General features: G+C 36.8%; 2 protein-coding genes across 2 annotated transcripts in view; one reads left to right on the top strand and one right to left on the bottom strand.

Annotated features, from left to right (window-relative positions):
- The first annotated feature begins 3,810 nt into the window (after positions 1–3,810).
- On the top strand, positions 3,811–13,534 carry LOC104217699 (peroxisomal fatty acid beta-oxidation multifunctional protein AIM1-like). The gene is made up of 18 exons (XM_009768006.2): positions 3,811–3,988; positions 4,077–4,148; positions 5,384–5,446; positions 5,538–5,594; positions 5,729–5,796; positions 5,876–5,957; positions 6,055–6,110; positions 7,783–8,085; positions 8,283–8,369; positions 9,084–9,258; positions 9,424–9,545; positions 9,716–9,879; positions 10,317–10,571; positions 11,386–11,507; positions 11,583–11,704; positions 11,815–11,963; positions 12,389–12,527; positions 13,231–13,534. The coding sequence occupies exons 1-18, from the start codon at positions 3,895–3,897 to the stop codon at positions 13,273–13,275; spliced, it is 2,175 nt and encodes a 724-aa protein (XP_009766308.1). The 5' UTR covers positions 3,811–3,894; the 3' UTR covers positions 13,276–13,534.
- A 4,313-nt stretch (positions 13,535–17,847) lies between these two features.
- The window catches only part of LOC104217702 (protein tesmin/TSO1-like CXC 5), a 44,611-nt gene continuing 42,166 nt past the window's right edge, over positions 17,848–20,292 (bottom strand). Inside the window, exon 8 of the mRNA XM_009768009.2 lies at positions 17,848–18,012. Within this exon, the coding sequence (XP_009766311.1) occupies positions 17,912–18,012 (101 nt within the window). The 3' untranslated portion in view covers positions 17,848–17,911. The remainder of the gene's footprint in view (positions 18,013–20,292) is intronic.

The raw sequence follows: 20,292 nt of genomic DNA, 5'->3' as shown, positions 1-20,292 counted from the left end.
GGGGACTCCTTCGGGGTCCGTTTATTCTAACAGGCCCATAGATAAGGTCAAAAGGGACATTGATCGAGAGTCGAGGTCGAGTAGAGAGCGATATCAACCGTACAAGGAGATCGTAGGAGCATCAGATCTGGGCGAAGCTTCACACGAAATGAGAGGAGAAATGATCGAGGTCCAAACTCATGGGGGCTTGATACCGAGGAAGATCACGTTAAATATCCCAAGTTCAAATAAAGGTAAGACCTCAGTCCATTTTTTTCTATTCTTTCAACTAACAATTGCAGGCTATCGATAAGGATCAACACGAGGCTCTCGGTCTTGAAGCACGTGTTGCACTCTATTTCCTGTAGATCAGTTTTTTGTCCCAAATGGGTTTTTCCGGCGAGGTTTTTAACGAGGTAACCAATGATCATGCTAACTTAGAGCAAGTCAACAGTATCTGAGGTTCCCTACAATAAGCCTCGAGTATCGGGGGCATTACCCTCGAATGACTACTTTGTGGCAAGGGGATTACTTCATGACGGCGGGTCCTCGAAAGGAAAATATTGTAAGGGTCAAACGGTCAGATGAACCGTACCCATATAGGTTATTCGAGCCCCAAACATCAAACATGCGCTCATGTATAATCACCCATTGAGAGAAGTATTTTTCCTTCATATCTCATGCCTTTAGAGAAATTTCATATTTTATACTCTTGATCTATTGTGTAAACAGGCTTAAATGCGGACCACGATAGAATTTCGAACAACCGACCCCATGCTCGAGGACTGCCGTCCCAAAAGCAAACGGAATCAAATTGCTAACATTTCGAGACCATAAGACCTTAAAGGCAATCCTCGACTTTACGGGCCACGGCCACCCCACCTGGGGATTGACATTTTGGGCAAGCTCGAAATGAAACGGAAGATAAGCCCAAAGGGCAAGTTCCAAACTAATAAGTCTACGGACAGATTAACGCGGATTGGAGACACCCAAAATCCGTAACAAATACGAAAGCCCAAGGGCTATCTTAACCTAAACGGAAGCATATCTCGAACACTTGGCAACTAACTACCCGAGCTATTTAAACAATAAGACCTCAAGAGGCACCCACGATATACAGGCCAAGGACATCACATTCGGGGATTAACATTTCGAACAAGTTCAAAATATTATCGGGAAACAAGTCCAAAAGACATACCCGAAGGCTACGGCAATATTAAAGACTATGGTCATATAAAAAGGCTACAGCCGAAATAATGCGGCTCGGAGACGTCCGAATTCCGCCATAAATTAAAGGCCTTCAAATACTTTGAAAAACCGATTAAACTCGGCTACCCTCGGCAAAAGCAAAAAGGGCTTCAATAAAATTAGCCCTCGAATAATTTAAAATCTTCGATAATTTCAGCCTTCGAAAAATCCTCAAGAGGTAGTTGATTACCATTACACAAACAAGTTACTAATAAGGTTCTGATACGTTGAACCCTCGAAAAACCCAACGGGTACAAAAAAACACATGCTAAGACATACAAAAATTTTCACTAAGTCTTTTAGCCGAAAAGAGGGAAAAATTATAGCCACTTTAGAGGCCGAATCGGCCCGGCTTAAAGAGCCTAAGGGCCGATATATAAGAGCCTAAGGGCCAACCAAAAGAGCCTAAGGGCCAATATAAAAGAGCCTAAGGGCCGATCTAAAAGAGCCTAAGGGCCAATGTAAAAAAGCCTAAGGGCTAACTTTATTTCGAGTTCGAGCAAACACTCATTCGACTACTAAGCCCAAGGGCTACCCGAGTTCGAGCAAATTCTCACTCGGGGACTATATATAAAGCCTAAGGTCTAACTTTATTTTGAGTTCGAGCAAACACTCACTCGACTACTAAGCCCAAGGGCTACCCGAATTCGAGCAAATTCTCACTCGGGGACTATCTATAAATCCTAAGGGCTAACTTTACTTCGAGTTCGAGCAAACACTCACTCGACTACTAAGCCTAAGGGCTACCCGAGTTTGAGAAAATTCTCACTCGGGGACTATCGATAAAGCCTAAGGGATAACTTTATTTCGAGTTTGAGCAAACACTCACTCGACTACTAAGCCCAAGGACTACCCGAGTTCGATCAAATTCTCACTCGGTGACTATTTCGAGTTCGAACAAACACTCACTCGACTACTAAGCCCAAGGGCTACCTGAGTTCGAATAAATTCTCACTTGGGGACTATCTATAAAAGCCTAAGGGCTAACTTACCTTCGAATTCGAGCAAATCCTCACTCGACTATAAAGCCTAAGGGCTATCTTTTATTTCAAGTCCGAAGCATAAACCCACTCAACCATCAAGCCCAAGGGCTACCTTGCCTCATCGACTGTTTAGTCTAAAAGCTACTCAAACTCAAGTTCAAACGATCATTCGGGGTCCATTAATCAAAAACGGTCGAGGGCTGTACTTATTTTCGGCCATTACCATCTTAATTTTGTGAACATTCAAAGGGAATTTTATGCTAAGACACTCTGACCCGCACAAAGGAGTAATAGATTCCGGAGCCATGAAAGGATAAAAGTTTTGTGTAAAACTATTTACAAGGGCTATAGGTCACGATCAAGAATGCCTCACAAAGGTCGATCAGCCTCAAAAGCGAAGAATCACGAAGAACACAAAACCTAAGCAACACGATCTTTATCGGCAGAAGCATCTTCACCCTCAGAATCTTCCCCACTACCGGACTCGCTAGAGTTCTAGGAGTCGCCCTCGGAAAGGGCCACCTTCCAAACTTTTGTTTCCTCAGTCGCTTATGCCACTGATGATGTCGTTACAAATCGGGGTAATGATCAATGACTCAATTCGTTTCTTGTAGTCCTACTCTAAGAAACGCGGGGACTATATGTATACAGTCGAAATCGTATGCCTCCGATCTATGGGCTCGAGGGGTCATTTTGAGCCCTAGTTTGGGAAAGGTCGAGTTCGAGCTTGAGGGACCAGATTCGAGCTCGAGGACATAGTGCAATGCCCGAAGACTGAAGCACGACGTACACCGAGGCCGAGTATGCTCGATCCCGAAATTGTACCGTTGAGGATTTGTAACAGAATGAGCTAGATTCCTTCCACGTCCCTAAGATCGTGGCGCAAATTTCGGAATATGATTGTACGATTCCGTACTAGGCGGTTAGATAGCTGTATTAGGAATAGTCCCTCCTACAAATAGAAATATTCCATATTTAGGGTTCCCCTATTATATAAAGGGGACCCCAATCATTTGTAACAACACACAATCACCGAGAAAAGAATATACTCTCTAACTTTTCGCCTACTGTTCATCAACATTGTCCTTTAGCTCTATTGTTCTTAATTTACTTTTATTATTTAACCGTTCTTATTAATCCAAGCCTACCTCGAGATCACCAAGCTCGAGGTCACTGCTGCTGAGTAAGTTTGGTTTGATTTACTTGTCTCTTTCATTTGTTTTTCATCTTATAGATCATTAATTGATATTGAACTAAATCATATATTTTTAAAACCACAAATCAAATTTAATTGTTACCCGTATTTTAATGGTAAACAATATCATTTTCTTTACTGCTTTTGCCTCGCACAAAACGTGACGCACGATTAAAATAAGTCCCAACCGACGACTTGGGCAAAATTAGTCTTCTAATTAATATTAATAATTCCTCTTGCCTTCATTCGGTTAGTGCTTTATAACTTTTCAGTTCCCACTGGAAATTCTTCTGTATGTTACTTTCCAAAGTAATTTTTTTTTTAATTTAAAAAGTACAACTAACACCGTGTACATATTTTCTTTCTCCGCGCGCACCTATAACAAGATATACCACCACTATCAAACTTTCTTATTTAAATTGCCTTCCTCTTAATTCTTTGTGATTGCAAAACTAAATTTTTTTCTTGTCCAGTTGAAAGAAGTGGGAAATGGGCGGAGTTAAGGTGACGATGGAGGTGGGAAGCGACGGCGTGGCCGTCATCACCATCTTTAATCCTCCGGTGAACCCTCTTGCTATTCCCAGTAAGCCTATCCCTTTATACTTATTTCGATTTGACTTCATGTGTTTGTATTAGATTTTGATTCGAACTTTGTGTATTGGTGGTTTCAGTTATCGCTGGATTGAAAGAGAAGTGGACTGAAGCGACGATGAGAAACGATGTTAAAGCTATTGTTTTGACTGGTTAGCTATCTATACCGTTCGGTAATTAGGTGGTTGCTTGTAATTCAGCCAGATCTTCTGTGTTTTACGACTAGGATTCAGGAATTGAGATGATTTATTTCGTCTATAAGTGAAATTTCACTTTCTAAAAAACGTGGTGAAGCGAAGTGTTAGTGATCTGCTGCTTTATGGATTTATTTATTTATTTGATAACGCTGGCGCTTATTCCATCTTGCGTGCACCTTGACTATTCCACTTGGTGCCTGCTACCTCCCACCAACAGAGGTTCTAGGTAACTCTGTGTACCAAGCTTAGGCAGATAGGAAGAAATTACCTAGTGTTTCTTTGCTTCAATTGTGATTGAACGTGCTCATGGGTCTCAGTCTACTTGACCAATAGACCACATCCTCGTGTGCTTTATGGATTTATTTGAGTTTAATTTTTTTGGTACATTTGGTGTTTTCCTTAACTCCACCTATGGTGAGTTTTGTATAGACGGACTAAGGCCTGCCTGGATAAAGGAGGTTGGCGGTTAGTTTAATTTAGTTGTAGTTTGATGAATCATATAGGGCAGGGGCGGATGCATGTAGGCCCAAGTGGTGTCACGTGATGCAGCTTCATTGCAAAATTTTATTTAATTCATTTATGGTAGATTATATGTGAAAAGCAAATAATATATAATGGAAATAAAGTGACACTACTTGCCAAATGCAGTTCTTAATGCATTGGTCGAGCGTCTAGTTTTCCTAGCAAAAGTTGGAGGTTCGATTCACTTTCTCTAGCACTTTTTGCTAATAAAAAGTATTCGAACTGCCGACGCCAGCTCTAAAATACACTGAACAAACCAATAGACAGACTATTCTATATTGAAGAAGTGATAAGAATATTCATTTTTTAACCCACAATTCAGAAAAATTCCTTGGCTCGTGGGATTGACGTAAGGGGGCAGAACTTGGTTAATATTTTTAAAGTTATTCCTGCCGCGATTGAAAAAATGGTAAAAAAGAAAGCATTTTTTTAATATTTTTTCGATGTGTTGGCTAGCTGCTACTTTACTCGGCTTCCCATCTCTCTCGTCATCCCCCAACTTCTATGAGTCACCCTCGACCGATTAATTGTGACACCTGCTTATAAAAATCCGATATAGGGGTTCTAGTTTTATTGAGACGCAGTTGATTGATTTGTGCGCTTTGCTTAATTGTTTATGTGAGTCTTCCGTTGCATCTCATTTTTATGTTCTCTGTATTTTTATTCAGGAAATGGAGGGAGATTTTCTGGCGGTTTTGATATCAATGTTTTTCAGAAGGTTCATGGGACTGGTAGGATTACTTTAATCTCATCTTCGTATAGTAAGGTTGTGTCTCAATGGACATCCGTGTTGAAAAAATGGAATTGGATTAAATCTTGCAGGAGATATTTCTCAAATGCCTGATGTTTCTGTTGATCTTGTGGTGAACACGATGGAAGGTAGTTGACACTGTTTAAATCATGATTTCAGATCTTTATATCTCTCTTTACTTCTCTTGGTGCTTCTCTGTATCATTCTGTAGTCAAATGTTATTTACAAATCTGTCAATCCTGTTGTTTTTATTTAATTTTAGATGGTAAGAAGCCTGCAGTCGCTGCCATAGAAGGACTTGCACTAGGAGGCGGCCTGGAATTGGCATTGGTTTGTGATCTCTGTAGCTTGTGCTGTCTATATAACTCTTTTCTTGGTGTGTCAATTAAGTAGTGTACGCTTTTGGCAGGGATGCCATGCACGAATTGCTGCACCACGAGCACAACTGGGGTTGCCAGAGCTTAGTCTCGGAGTCATCCCTGGCTTTGGAGGTAATTCTGCCACATACTGCTCATTGCAGTTGATTGTAGGTTTTGAATTATATCCATTACCAACTGACTAAGCACAGAGACAATGTTTCTTCTTAAGGTACACAACGTCTTCCGAGGCTTATAGGGTTGTCTAAAGCTGTTGAAATGATGATGGTAAGTCATTTATCTTCATATCAGTAAACCAGCTGAAACTTGTGACTAGTGGTGGCAAAATGGTTAAAAGAAAACAGTTAACCACCCATATTATCCACTAAAAAATGGGTCGGATTATGAACTTTTCAAAAACGAGTCAAATATGGATAAGAACCATATTTATTCATTTAGAAAATGGATAACTAATGGGTTTAACTTTTACATTTATAAAGCCTCAAATTGGGGGTTCCTCAAGTTTGCGAGATTAGGAATTCTCGCAAAAGTGGTCATATCCACGAAGCCATGGATCATATGGTTACCCATATTATCCGCTGGTTAATTCGTTTTTTATCCGTATTAAATATGGGTCGGATCGGATAATTTATTAGTTTTTTCATTACCAGTTTTCGACCCGTCCCATATCCGACCCGGCCCGCTCGTTTGCCACCCTTACTTGTGACTAGTTTTTTTTCTTCCTGGTTCTGAACTGTTTAGATCCTCAGGTTAATTTATTCGGTCAAGGGCCTAAATTACCCCTCTACTATTAAAAATAAGCTATATGTACCCCCGTTTCACTTTTGTGTTATTATAGTCCCTGACGTTTTACTTTTTTATTTAAAATTTCCCTCGGCCGTTAGTTTATTTATAGGATATTAATAAATAAATGTGTCACTATCCTATTGCTCTAAAATCACCCGCCCCATATCTCATCAAAATTAGCCGACCCAACCCTTTTAACCCGAACTACTCGGGTCCCTCTAACTTAAGGGTTGGGTCGGCTAATTTTAATGATGATAAGAATGGACATTGGGCCTAACTCAACCCCAAAAGCTAGCTTATGAGGTGAGGATTGCCCAAGCCATATAAGGAGACCAAGCCCCCTGTGGGAGACTCAACACCCCCGACACGTTCAGGCCTGGCAACTGGAGTGTGGACAATATAATATGGGGGCCCAACATCGGTGAAACAAAGAATTGGGATGGGTCTGGCTCTGATACCATGATAAGAATGGACATTGGGCCTAACTCAACTCCAAAAGCTAGCTTATGAGGTGAGGATTGCCCAAGCCATATAGGAGACCAAGGCCCCCATCCCTTAGCCGATGTGGGAGACTCAACAAATGAGATATGAGGCGGGTGATTTTAGAGCAATAGGATAGTGACACGTATTTATTAATATCCTATTAATAAACTAACGACTGAGGGGTATTTTAAATAGAAAAGTAAAATGGCAAGGACTATAATAACACAAAAGTGAAACGGGGTACATATAGCTTATTTTTAATAGTAGAAGGGTATTTTAGGCCCTTAACCGTAATTTATTTGGTCTATCAATTCATTACCAAAGTAAGTGTTGGGCAATCAATGTTGTCCTGCGTGCAGCATGTTGCCTAGAACTGTTACAGTTATTCTTGTCGTTAGATATAATTGGAATTCTCTTTATTTTAGCAACTTGCAAACAAAAGGCAGAAATATTATGACGTAATGTCCTACTTAGATGTGAGCATTATTCAACTTCTGGTCGCTTTCTGACCTATGGGTTCTAAAATTTATCTGCTTATCCTGGCAGTGATCTCTTTTTAGTTTCCAATATGTGCTCAATTAATTAGATTGCTTCTGTTCTTATTTAAATCTTGTCAATCAATCAAGCGAATCATCGTAATGGCATTATATATTATAAACAACTTTTGCAGACATCTAAACCAATAATGTCGGAAGAAGGGAAGAAGCTTGGTCTTATTGATGCCATTGCCCCTTCATCAGAGTTGTTGAAAGTATCTAGACAGTGGGCACTCGATATTGCTGAAAGGCGCAAGCCTTGGATACGTTCCCTTCACAAGACAGACAAAATTGGTTCCCTTTCTGAAGCGCGTGAAGCGTTGAAGGTGGCTAGGCAACAAGTCAAACAGACAGTTAAGAATATGCCTCAGCAGTTGGCATGCATTGACATAGTTGAAGATGGCATCATCCATGGAGGATATCATGGTGTTCTCAAGGTATTATTTCTCGGTCAACGATATTATTGCATTGTAAACACGTTTCTTGTGTTTTCTCTGCAGAAAATGTGGATGGTCCAGTTACATTTTTGTGTAGGTCCTAACAATTGGAAAAGGGGGTTATGAAGACATCTAGCTATTTTTTTCTTTACACCATGTACGAGATGGCATAACAACTCTTTTTGGATGTTTTGCAGGAAGCTAAAGTATTTAAGGACCTTGTGTTGTCAGATACATCAAAGGGTCTTGTTCATGTATTTTTTGCCCAACGGGCAACATCAAAGGTATGATACGGCAAATCCTGAACTGTGAAGGGTATGAATCTGCACTATATGATTATGTGATGCTAGCTTGAAGGTTGTCGTTCTTCGTAAGCATCTTTATTTGAGCAGGCAAATAATGAATAGGAGAATTGCTGGGATGACTACAACTTATGCACCTTCTCGGTCTTACTTATCCTTTAGTTAACTGCTTTTGCTTTGACTCATTTTCTTGAAATTGCTATTTATTATTAAAATGTAAACTTGAACGCCAATTATCAAAAAAGTTCTTATCTATTAGTAATCTCGTGTTCAAGAGATTAACGCATTAGCCGTGGCATGCAAAACTATCTGCGTACGTGCAAAGTCTCTATAAAGAACAATTACAATGAGTGAACTAAGCTGGGGTTTGCTGATTCTTTTCTTTTGCTAATTTAGTTGGGTTGTCTCTTCTTGAGGTTTAACGTATGGAATGGATTTTCATGGTGTACCTTAATTTGTAAAGTTTGTTATCAGTATGATTCACATGGTGACATAGAGTGTGGATCTCTTTAATGTAATGAACTTGTGCAGTTACTTGTTTATATATATACCATTCTCATTAGTTTTGTATTCTGTTTGTTCTGATCCTCTCCCGACTTTTAACTTTTTGAAATATGCAGTTAGATGTCCGCACTCCCTTTGAATCAATCAATTCTTACTTCTTTCTGGATGACCTTTTGATTTTTTATTGGGCAGGTACCCACCGTCACTGATATTGGTCTCAAACCTAGGACGGTCAAGAAAGTTGCTGTAATTGGTGGAGGTTTAATGGGTTCAGGCATAGCTACAGCTCTTGCTCTTAGCAACACATTTGTTGTACTCAAGGAAATTAATTCTGAGTATCTTCAGAAGGGGATGAAAGCTATTGAAGGTTGTTGATACACTCTTTGACTACAGTTAACTTACTTATTTCTAGTCATTTAGTCAGTGACGGTGAGGATTGCAAAATCATGATGGTCTTGACTAGTTTATTTTCTTACAGTCCTTTAGTTGTCCTGAAATGTAGAAACTTATGGGGACGTATCTTATATTACAGAAAATGTCCGTGGACTGGTAGCTAGAAAGAAATTGCCACAGGGCAAAGCAGATAAAGCCCTTTCAATGGTTAAAGGTGCATTGGGTTACTCAGATTTTAAGGATGTGGATGTGGTCATAGAGGTGAGTTTCTGAACTTATGTTTGGCTGTTAAATGTTCACATAATTGTTTCCTCTTTTCTCATTTCTTCTTCACTAGGCTTCTTTTTCACCCTACTACTGGAACAATGCTAATGATCAGAATTTTCCATACTTAATTTGCTGCAACTCTGGCGGCCTCATCTTGTTTGCAGGCTGTAATTGAAAATATTCCGCTAAAACAGAAAATATTCAGTGAAATTGAGAAGGTGTGCCCTCCACATTGTATTTTGGCAAGTAACACATCCACGATCGACCTCAATGTTATTGGAGAAAATACCAGATCCAAGGATAGGATTATAGGGGCCCACTTTTTCAGGTACAAAGTCATGCATGGCAAAGTTTTGTATAGTAGTTATTAATCTGAGGGAAATGTGACCACTTAAAGAATAGGATGTACATACAATTTCAAAAAATAAAAAATAACAATGTGAAACAAAATGCGATATTTTATACTTGCTCGTGAAACTAGCTTGAAAGGACAAGAATGTTATCACATATATTATACCTGCCTTTCACTTTATTTATTGCGCTTAAGGGATTTTTGAAAGTAAAAGCTAATTTGCACTGACACCCAGGAAGCATATTGCTGTGCCTGAATGCAGCAACATGAATAGTAACGTAAATGATCCTTTTAGAAGAGGGTAATTCTTATGTTTAAGTTATGTAACAAATCCTTGAGATAGAGCTGCAGGCAATTACTATGGGAGCATCTTTTTCTGTTCCAACTGCTAACTTGGTTTTTGCCGTGGTCAGTCCTGCTCACATTATGCCTCTGCTGGAGATAGTACGAACAGAGAAGACATCTGCGCAAGCAATTCTTGACCTTATGGCTGTTGGCAAGGCAATTAAGAAAGTGCCTGTTGTGGTGGGAAATTGTACTGGCTTTGCTGTCAATAGGACCTTCTTTCCCTACGCCCAGGGCGCACATATTCTGGCCAATCTAGGAGTGGATGTCTACAGGATTGATGCGCAAATCACCAACTTTGGTCTCCCTATGGGTCCATTCCAGTAATTCTCTTCCTTATTAAATTATCAGATGTGGTTATAATTTTCATGCAAGAGAACACATAAATACAAACTGGGCAATCTATCTCTGCAGATGCTATTCTTCATTGTTTGTTTAGCTTATTATAACAGCTTTAGGATGATTGCTCTCTCCGTTCCTTTTAGTTTGTTTCAAAAAGGTTGACATCTTTTTACATATTTGGAAGTGCTTTAATTTGCACATCCCCATTTTACCTTTAATGTCATGCTCCTATGAGAATGACATGCATGATGAATACCACAAGATTTTAAGGTACTTCTTGTAGGTTATATACATTTATCATATGAGCCAAAAGTCTTCTGTCTTTCTTAAAACTCCGTACTTAGTCATACACCCTCATATAAAATGCTCTAGATGATAGAAATTCTCAAATGCATCCTTTGACAGAATATAAGAGATGATTTTGTTCAAATCTAGTTGTCTATACATCAAAGTAGTAAAAAGGATTGCAGATTCTTTGAATTGTTAGAGGCATTTACTGTCTGATGTAAGATTAAGAGTATGTTCAAAAACAGTTTTTCCGATGCTACCACAAAACACAAGAAAAATTAGAGAGAGCAGCACGTACATTCTATTATATGTTAGAGCCCAAGTGCATTGTCTCCCACCCCTTTAGTTTGGTTGGAATTTGATGAATGCTATAGTATACTGCATTTGCTTGCTTAGAAATTAAGAAGGAAGACAGAGGGAAAACGGCACTTTTTTATTAGACACTGTATTAACTGGTATTTGTTGGCTCACATGGCATGCTTGGGTGCCTGCTTTAACATCTTGCAGGCTTCAGGATTTAACAGGATATGGAGTGGCTGTTGCTGTAGGGAAAGAATTTGGGTCAGCTTTTTCTGATCGAACATTTAAGTCTCCACTGATCGACCTTCTTATAAAAAGTGGTCGAAATGGTAATGTTGCATTTTTTATCCTTTGGGTTGCTGGTTCAGAGGTCTTGCTTTCCACCATTGACACAGGTTTTGCAGGTAAAAATAATGGAAAAGGATACTACATTTACGAAAAGGGAAGGAAGCCAAGACCTGATTTTACGGTGCTTCCAATTGTTGAGGAATCAAGAAGGCTCACCAACATAATGCCTGGAGGAAAGGTATCTCTATCTAAGAAAAAGGGTTTAAAGAATTGAAGACTTGACTATTAGTTGAGAGGGTCCTGTTGTTTCTAACTCATATGAGAATAAGTTTTGGAATTTTCTTGCAGCCAATATCTGTCACTGACCAAGAAATTGTTGAGATGATACTCTTTCCAGTTGTAAATGAGGCATGTCGTGTTTTGGATGAGGGGATAGTAGTCCGAGCATCTGACCTTGATGTCGCATCCGTCCTTGGAATGAGTTTCCCATCTTACCGGTTAGTTGTCTATGCTCTGCTGGAAACCAGCAGTCATATGTTACTCTCCATATTGAAGTCCGATTACTTATTGAAACTTGTGCTAACTGATTACTATTCAGAGGTGTAGACAATGGGAGCTAAACATGAAATCTTCTCAAAGCTTTCAATACAATGAGAGTAGATAAAACTGTTAACCAAGAGACATGAAGATATTTACGAAAAAAGGAGGGGGGGGGGGTGTTAGGTAGAGTGGAAGATTGGGCAGTCTACTTAAAACATAAAATAGCTTTAATTTATCCTTAACTCTTGACACATAAAGATGAGAAATCATGACTGGGGTTTCTAGCAATTGTGCTAACATTCTGTATCTGTTAATATTATCTCTATCAAAATTTAAACATATTTCTACAATATGATTTTAACGATGATTCTGTTTTTGGCAGAGGTGGTATTGTTTTCTGGGCTGACACTGTTGGAGCGGGCCATATATATAGAAGTCTCAAGAAGTGGTCAGAATTATATGGTAATTTCTTCAAGCCCTCAAGGTTCTTGGAAGAGAGAGCGACAAAGGGCATCCCCTTGGTAAGAACTTGATCTCATCTCCATGATTCATTTTAAGATCTTTCTAGCTGTCCGTTGTACCTTAGCTTCAAGTTTGGTCATTGTGTCTATTAATTTTTGAAATATTATCACATACTACCGATTAAAAAAAATTAATACTCCCTCCGTTTCAATTTATGTGAACCCATTTGACTGGGCACGGAGTTTAAGAAAAGAGAGAAAACTTTTAATCTTGTGGTGTAAAATGAGTCACATATATTTTGTGTGGCTATAAATCATTGTATAAAGGTAAATTGTTTCCAAATAAGGAAATAGGTCATTCTTTTTGGCACGGACTAAAAAGGAAATAGGTTCACATAAATTGAAACGGAGGGAGTATGCATATACAGTTGAATTCCAATTATTGATGACTTTGGTAATCAGATTATCGTAAGTGTCTGATAAAAATAATCATCAGTCTGAGCTCCCATTGTTGCCAAATCAAAGAAAATAAAGGGTGTTAGTAATGTTCTTTGGAGGAGGAATGAAGTAAGAAGAGGATGAGAGGTAATGTTAGCTGTTGCACTGCCACTATTGCTCAACCTCATCGATATGTGGTCAACCTGGAAGAAAAAGTTGCCACTGACAGCTGGCAATTGTGTGCATTTTAACTCGGATTGCTTGCTTTTATGTTTTGTACATATGTTAAAATCATTACTTATTGGTATCATTTCTTGTGCTGCAGAGTGCACCTGCTTCTACATCTTCAGCTTCAAGGTCACGCATTTAAGCACAGTATAGAATGTTCCTACATCTGGGAAACAAGCATGTATTTGAAATATAGAAAGGTATGACCTTCTTGAAGAGGGGCACATATGTCATGCCTGTAAGTGCATGTATGATGATGCATTAATATTTCCGTGACTCATAATAAAGTTTACTTTCTAGTTAGATGGGTGAAATTCACCAGCTTTGTTTATTCCCCCCTGGCCAAGGAGGGGGGTATGTTTTGATTTGATAAACATGATGCAAACAAAACAGTTTCTCGAGATGTGTATTAGTTTCTTATTCGTTGCTTCCTTTGCTGGAATTCGTGTATTACCGCCTAAATCCTGCATTTTACTGTCTTTGGGTTTGGTTTGGGGGGGGGGGGGTATCTTGCTAAAATATGAGGAAGCAACCGAAACAGAGAATGGTCTACTATGCAACATGTTAAAATCAGATGAGACATCTGGCTGTGATTGTTAATCTTTTGTAGAGTTCTATTGGTTGTGTGTTAATCTTTCTCTTGTTAGTAGTTTTTTTTTCTCTATTTGATTAATGCAATTCTTGTTTATAGCTCATACATTGATGTACTCTTAAGAATAATAGGCAAGATGGTTATAATTGCACTTCGACAATGTAAATCACTAAGCTTTAAAATTGATCACTTTTGTTTCGTCATTCATTTCTAATGTAGTATTATTCTTTCTCGTCTCTACTCCTCTCTCTCCACCCTGCACTAGGGGTGAGTGTTTGGGCAATTCGAGTTAAATATTAAAATTGTTGTCTTGATTTTTGATTTTTAAATTGAAGAAATTACTACAATCCAAATAAGCTTAGATTGGATCAGATTTTTAGGTTCGATTTAGAATTAATCCATTTGGACGTGTCGAATATTTGGTTTGAGCTTCTTCTCACAAAAAAAAAAAAAAATCCAAATAAAGTATTTGTATCAAATTGAAATAGTTTCTCATTCCAATAAGAATCATTCAAATAAAGTAGAGAGAAAATCATATATAGCCACCCGCTGAAAACTTATAACAGTCGGTAGCCATAAAATTATACCATATATATTATAACCCTAAACTAATTATAACGGCTAGCAATTGAAATTATAAAACACAACACTTCAAACAGAAACCATCGGCCATATCATTGGCCCAACACCTGAAAAGAAACCCACCAGCAATGTTATTCCCAACGAATATCCTATATATTTTTAATTCGTTCGTCCTTTAGTTTCTATTTCCTATGGTCTCACAAGCATTTCTGGTTCGCCATGTGTTAATTTTTTTCTTCTAATAAGTCGATAAACAAAACTCGAAGAAGAATTGGTGAAAAATTTTATTTGGTAACTACCAAATTAAAGCACCGTCTATTTGTTGATCAGAAATAACTCCGGCAAAAATTAAATTATTTAATTTCATGGAACGATAGGAATATGTGCTATTAGAAAATAATTATAACAGGTTGACAAAATAGATTATTACAAATGACTAAGTATTAGAAACTACTTAGTCAGTGTATACTGACTAAGTATATTCTATTACAATAATTTTACATGATACACTTATTGAATTGTAGAAGTTTTATGATTGTTCTTTCTCAGGTAAATGCATAACGTTGAAATATATACAAAATAGACTTTTACTATACAATTTAAATATAATGGACGTCACTATACAAAAAATATACAAAATAGTCTGTCACTATATAAAATATATTAAATAAACTGTCATTATACAAAATAGACTGTCACTATACAAAAAATATACAAAATAGACTATCATTATATAATTTATATACAATAGACCGTCACTATATAAAATATATACAAAATAGACTGTCATTATACAAAAAATATACTAAATAGACTGTCATTATACAAAATATGTACAAAATAGACTATCACTATATAAAAATATACTAAATAGACTGCCACTATATAATTTATATACAATAAACTGTCACTATACAAAATATATACAAAATAGACTGTCACTATATAAAATAGACTGTTATTATACCAAAAAAAACACAAAATAGACTGTCACTATGCAAAAATTATACAAAAATAGACTGTTATTATACAAAAAATATACAAAATAGACATTTCGTATATGACCTGCATTACATATTTCATTCAATTCTTAGCTAATACTTATCATATCCAGAAGTACAAAATACAATTTAAAAGGGTAAAAAAGGGCTGCTCTATCGCGTAAGGGAGGGTCGAACCTATGACCTTCAGCTTGGAAACAGACGCTCTATCCACTGAGCTACAACCGCTTGTGTTGTTATGTTCATTCCTTTCGGCTACTAAATGCAATATTTTTGGGCCGAAGGGCCATTTTCTATAAGTGAGCCAAAATATAGGCTATTAAAATTTTGAGGGGCTATAGAGGGTAGTTTTCTCAATAAAGTATTCATACAAGTAATGAAACCATTATCAAGAAAATGCAACATAAGCATTAATAAGGCTCTAACAATTAACAATTGTAGCATATATGGACTAATATCCAATGGATATGGTATTAGACTTATTAGTATTAGGTACAGGGGCAATGATGGGAAAAGGGCCAAAACTGTCTCTAACCTAGTCGTTTTGGTTTAAAAATACCCCTCGTCCACCTATTTTGTTAAAATTGTCTTTACTGTTAAAAATCTGACTCATTCATGCCCTGAAAACTAACGACTCTATTTAATTAAGAAGAAATTTTATTACTTATTAGGTGTCAATTTTCTATTAGCTTAAATTAAAGCCTCACCCCATATCCACTTATTACCCCATCCCATGAACCAAAACATTCATACCCGACCCATGACCGCTTTTTAAAATGCCCTAACTTTACCTCTCAAGTTCTCCTCTTCTATCCCCGCCCTCCTACTCCACATTTTCTCTAATCATTCTCCTCCATGGTCAAATTACAATAACTTACTATTGCCGACAGAGGACTACCATCGGCTTCAACTTTCAGATCTTCACCCTTTAACAACCACGGATCTTCCTTTCCTACCCATATTTTTCGGCCTTAATTTAATTTTTAAATTAATATTTTTTTTAAAATTAATTTTCTAAGTGAAATCTAGTATTTTTTACAATTAAATTAATGGTTCATTCTAAAATTTTATGGTTTAATAAGTTATATTTTTGCCAAATTTATATTTGTTGTGCCACATATGGCTTTCTGGAGTTAATTAAAATCATGTGACCAAATTAGCTTCACATTTCGTTGGAGGTGAATAAGTTGGGGAAGATGAACAAGGGAAGGGATAGAGTACCAAATAATAAATTAATAAAAAGAAAGAGTATGAAATTTTGACAAATGAAATCTAAATAACAATTGGATCATGAGTCGAGTATGGAATCGGTGTTTGAGGGGGCTAAAAGAGGCTTAATAGGTTGGAACAATTAAGATGGGTCGTGGGTGGGTAATTTATGGATCAAATTTGTGTTAGAGTGAGATTTTTAATTTTGACCAATAAGAAATTGTCACGTCATATATAATAATATTTTTTTATTCCGCAAAAGTTTGTCAGAAATAAGGGCATGAATGAGCCATATTTTTAACGGTGAGTACAATTTTAACAAAATAAGTGGACGAGAGGTATTTTTAAGTAAAAATAGCACGGTATAGTCAGTTTTCGAACTGGTCATTCAAAAATAGTTAGCGTTTACGAAGTCAATGAAAAATAGCCACTATTTTGCTGCAACAGAGACCGGTCCAGCATAATATACTGGAGTTCAGTGCACCTGTGTATGAACTCCAACATATTATGCTGGACCAGTATACTTTGCTGACTCCAGTTGGAGACTGGAGCACCGGTGCTCCAAACTCGAGTATATTATACTGGACAATTATACTTGCTGGAGCTCCAGTATATTATGCTGGAATTCTAGTGTACTTATGCTGGAACTCCATCATATTATGCTGGAGTTCCAGCATACTTATCCTGGAACTCCAGTATAATATGCTGGAGTTCAAGCATACTTATGCTGGAACTCCAGTATAATATACTAGCGTATTTTTCGGGTTTTGATCAGTGTTTTCGGTCAGATTTATCTTTACATAAAAAGTGACTGAATTTCGATTATTTTTGAAACTGGGCTATTTTTGAACGACCAGTTGTAAATCTGGCTATTTTTGAATTTCTCCCTATTTTTAAACTAAAACGAATAAGTTACAGGCAGTTTTGGCTCTTTCATGTATAGTGTATTAAAACTTTAAATTTTCGGGAATCGAAAAGTTGAATTCCAAATCCAAAATCCTATCCGAGCTTTGAAAATTTTAAATATTAAACTCGAAATTCAATCTTTAATTCGAAAACCAAAAATTCAAAAAAAATAATTTTCGATTTGAATTTCAAGCTTGCCTAAACTATGCCCGTCCCCAAATTTTTGGAATCAATCAATGATCATATCCTATTTTCTATGGTTTTCTGCTCACCCGTCGTTTCATTGCACGAGGTCCCTCCTTCCCCCTCTCCAAAGTGGGATGGTTCATTTATCCCTTAATATTCCTTTTTTTTTTTTTTGTATTATGTGTTCATCCCTTTGTTATGCATATTAAAACGAAATGAACATAATAATGGAGGATGGTACTAAAATCCATAACGAAGATTACAACATCAAAAGAGTTTGACAAAATAACTCACTCTCTCCTTTACATCATCTTCTTGACCAAATTCCATATCGACCTCGTATTATGCAGAATAGAGTAGGATAACTTTTTGTGTTCAGCCACCTCAGATTCTATCCCCCACCCTGCATAAAAAAGTTTAACAAATTATGATGAAGGTATATAACAATATTTTGTATTGCAAATGCCAACCTATCAGCATTTGGCATCACTTCTTCTGGAGATAATTGAGTACTATCTTAGATATTTAATAAGTCCTTCAAAATCATAAAGCGTATGGAAGCAACAACAGCTTAACACCAACATGGAGCATTAAGATGGCCCAAATTAAAATGCTTAATATACATGTATTTCATCTGAAGCAAAAAAAACTAAAAAAAAGGGAGAGAGAATGGGACCAAGCGAGAGAAAATTCAAACTTCTCATCGTGAGAGAAACACTTGCAAGGGTCAAAAATATTCCTTTACTATGCAAAAAGATCATATATATACTGTCGGCTCATCACTACCCGGCGTTATAAAATTAGTGCAAAAATACCCTTCATTTCCATCCCACGTGGCCTGACGTTTTGCTGATAAAGATGCCACGTGGCAATGCCACATCACTGCCCCAACCCCATTTAATCCCCTCCCCCACTTCATCCTCTATAATTGCACAATTCTTAAAGATGAATCACAAAAAATTCTTCCACATTATATTTTAATAAAAGCTCTTAAATAACTTTTAAATAAATGGATGGTTCATTTCCCATTCTCCACGTAAAATCTATATATGTATCCCAAATTATGCAACCTGACCACCATGCTATAAATACAGACAAAGAATCAATCACTTCTCCATCCTCCTTTGCGTTATTTATATCAATATAATATAAATTATTTATAGCAGATTTTTTTTTGTAGAGTATAAGCTCTACTCGATTGTTTGAATAGTATGCTTGATAAAAGATTGAAATTTCCAGTCATCATTTGCTGGTAACATGTAAAATTATGAGTTTTTCAAGAGTGCGTCTGAAACATCTCACTCACATTAAGATATATCTGAGGAAGGTTTCGTCCTTTGCAATAGTGTAGACCAATAATATTGTAGTGGTGGCTTGACTTTTTAGAGGGGAAGGTGAACGCTAGGGATGGGGGAAAATGGTTTCTTGACGGCGGCTCTAGGAATTTTCCTCCTTTCTTTGTGGATGTGAAAAATGAAAATCAAGTTTATTTGTGATTTGATGAAATGCATATTTGATTATCAAACTGAAATTTAAAGGGAGGGGAGGGAAAATTAAGCGTCAACAATGGTGCATATTTCATTTGTTGTTAGCTTGGAGAATTAAAAGCATAACTCTTGCTTCAATTTTGTATCCATGTATTTTTCCATCTATATTTAGCAATTCATTATGTCATTCACACCTATAAATGAAACAAAAATACTCCAAAGTGAGTATGTACTTTTGCCTTGACTTTTCAAGTAGATACAAAATTAATATATCAAAATTAGAATACAGCATCCGAGGATAGAGGACTTTTGTTGCGCCAGGTTTCTTCATTGAGTTAAATAAATAGGATGAATGATCATCTTTTTAAGTAACTTACAATTAGTTTTATCTAAGTTTTATTTTTATTTTAGTTTTTAGTTTTTTTTAATTATTTAGTTATCTAAGTTTTATTTGATGACTCAAATATATTTTTAATGATATTATAAGTTTTTAGTATTGATACTCGGGGTAAATGCACAACACACATGTCCAGAAACTCGTTACTGATACATCCAAATAAAAGAAACGTTTTTCTAATTTTGAAAATTAGAGGAGAAGTAATTAGTCTTTGCAATCAGGAGGGAAGAAATCAAATATCAACGTAATTAACAATTAACACTAAGAGTTTCAGCACTACAGGCTACTATGTGCTTAATAATAAGCAATGGCATTAAAACTTAGAGTTTTGCGCACCTTTTGGCATAACTTCACTAGGAAAAATAAATGGAAAAGGATCAAGTAAAAAGCAAAAAGAAGATTTGAGCATTACATCTTTACACGGAAAAGGCGAAATACATAGATTACCCCCCGAACTATGGACCAAATCCCTCTTACACTTTTTGCAAACGAAAATAACTTTACACACTCAACCTTTACAGATTGTTCCTAATACACACCACTTTTTTCTTGACCAGTTTTTCAAAATATGTATAATGTCACACTCCAATGAGATAGTGACACGTGTTAACATATTAAAAAAAAGAAAAAACTTTAAATTATAATTAAACCCATCTTCTTCATCAAATATACCACCATGGCTGCCATCTCTTCGACTCCCATTCAGATTTCTCTACATCTGCTAGTTCTATTTTCACCTCATTTTCTCCATTATCTTTCTTACCTTCTTCTTCTTCGTTATTTTCTTTTCGAGCAGGTG

This window comes from Nicotiana sylvestris, chromosome 11 (genome assembly GCF_000393655.2).
Source record: "Nicotiana sylvestris chromosome 11, ASM39365v2, whole genome shotgun sequence".
NCBI classification, from domain to species: domain Eukaryota; kingdom Viridiplantae; phylum Streptophyta; class Magnoliopsida; order Solanales; family Solanaceae; genus Nicotiana; species Nicotiana sylvestris.
Note: the sequence above shows the minus strand (reverse complement) of the source record. Positions and strands in the feature narration are given on the sequence as shown.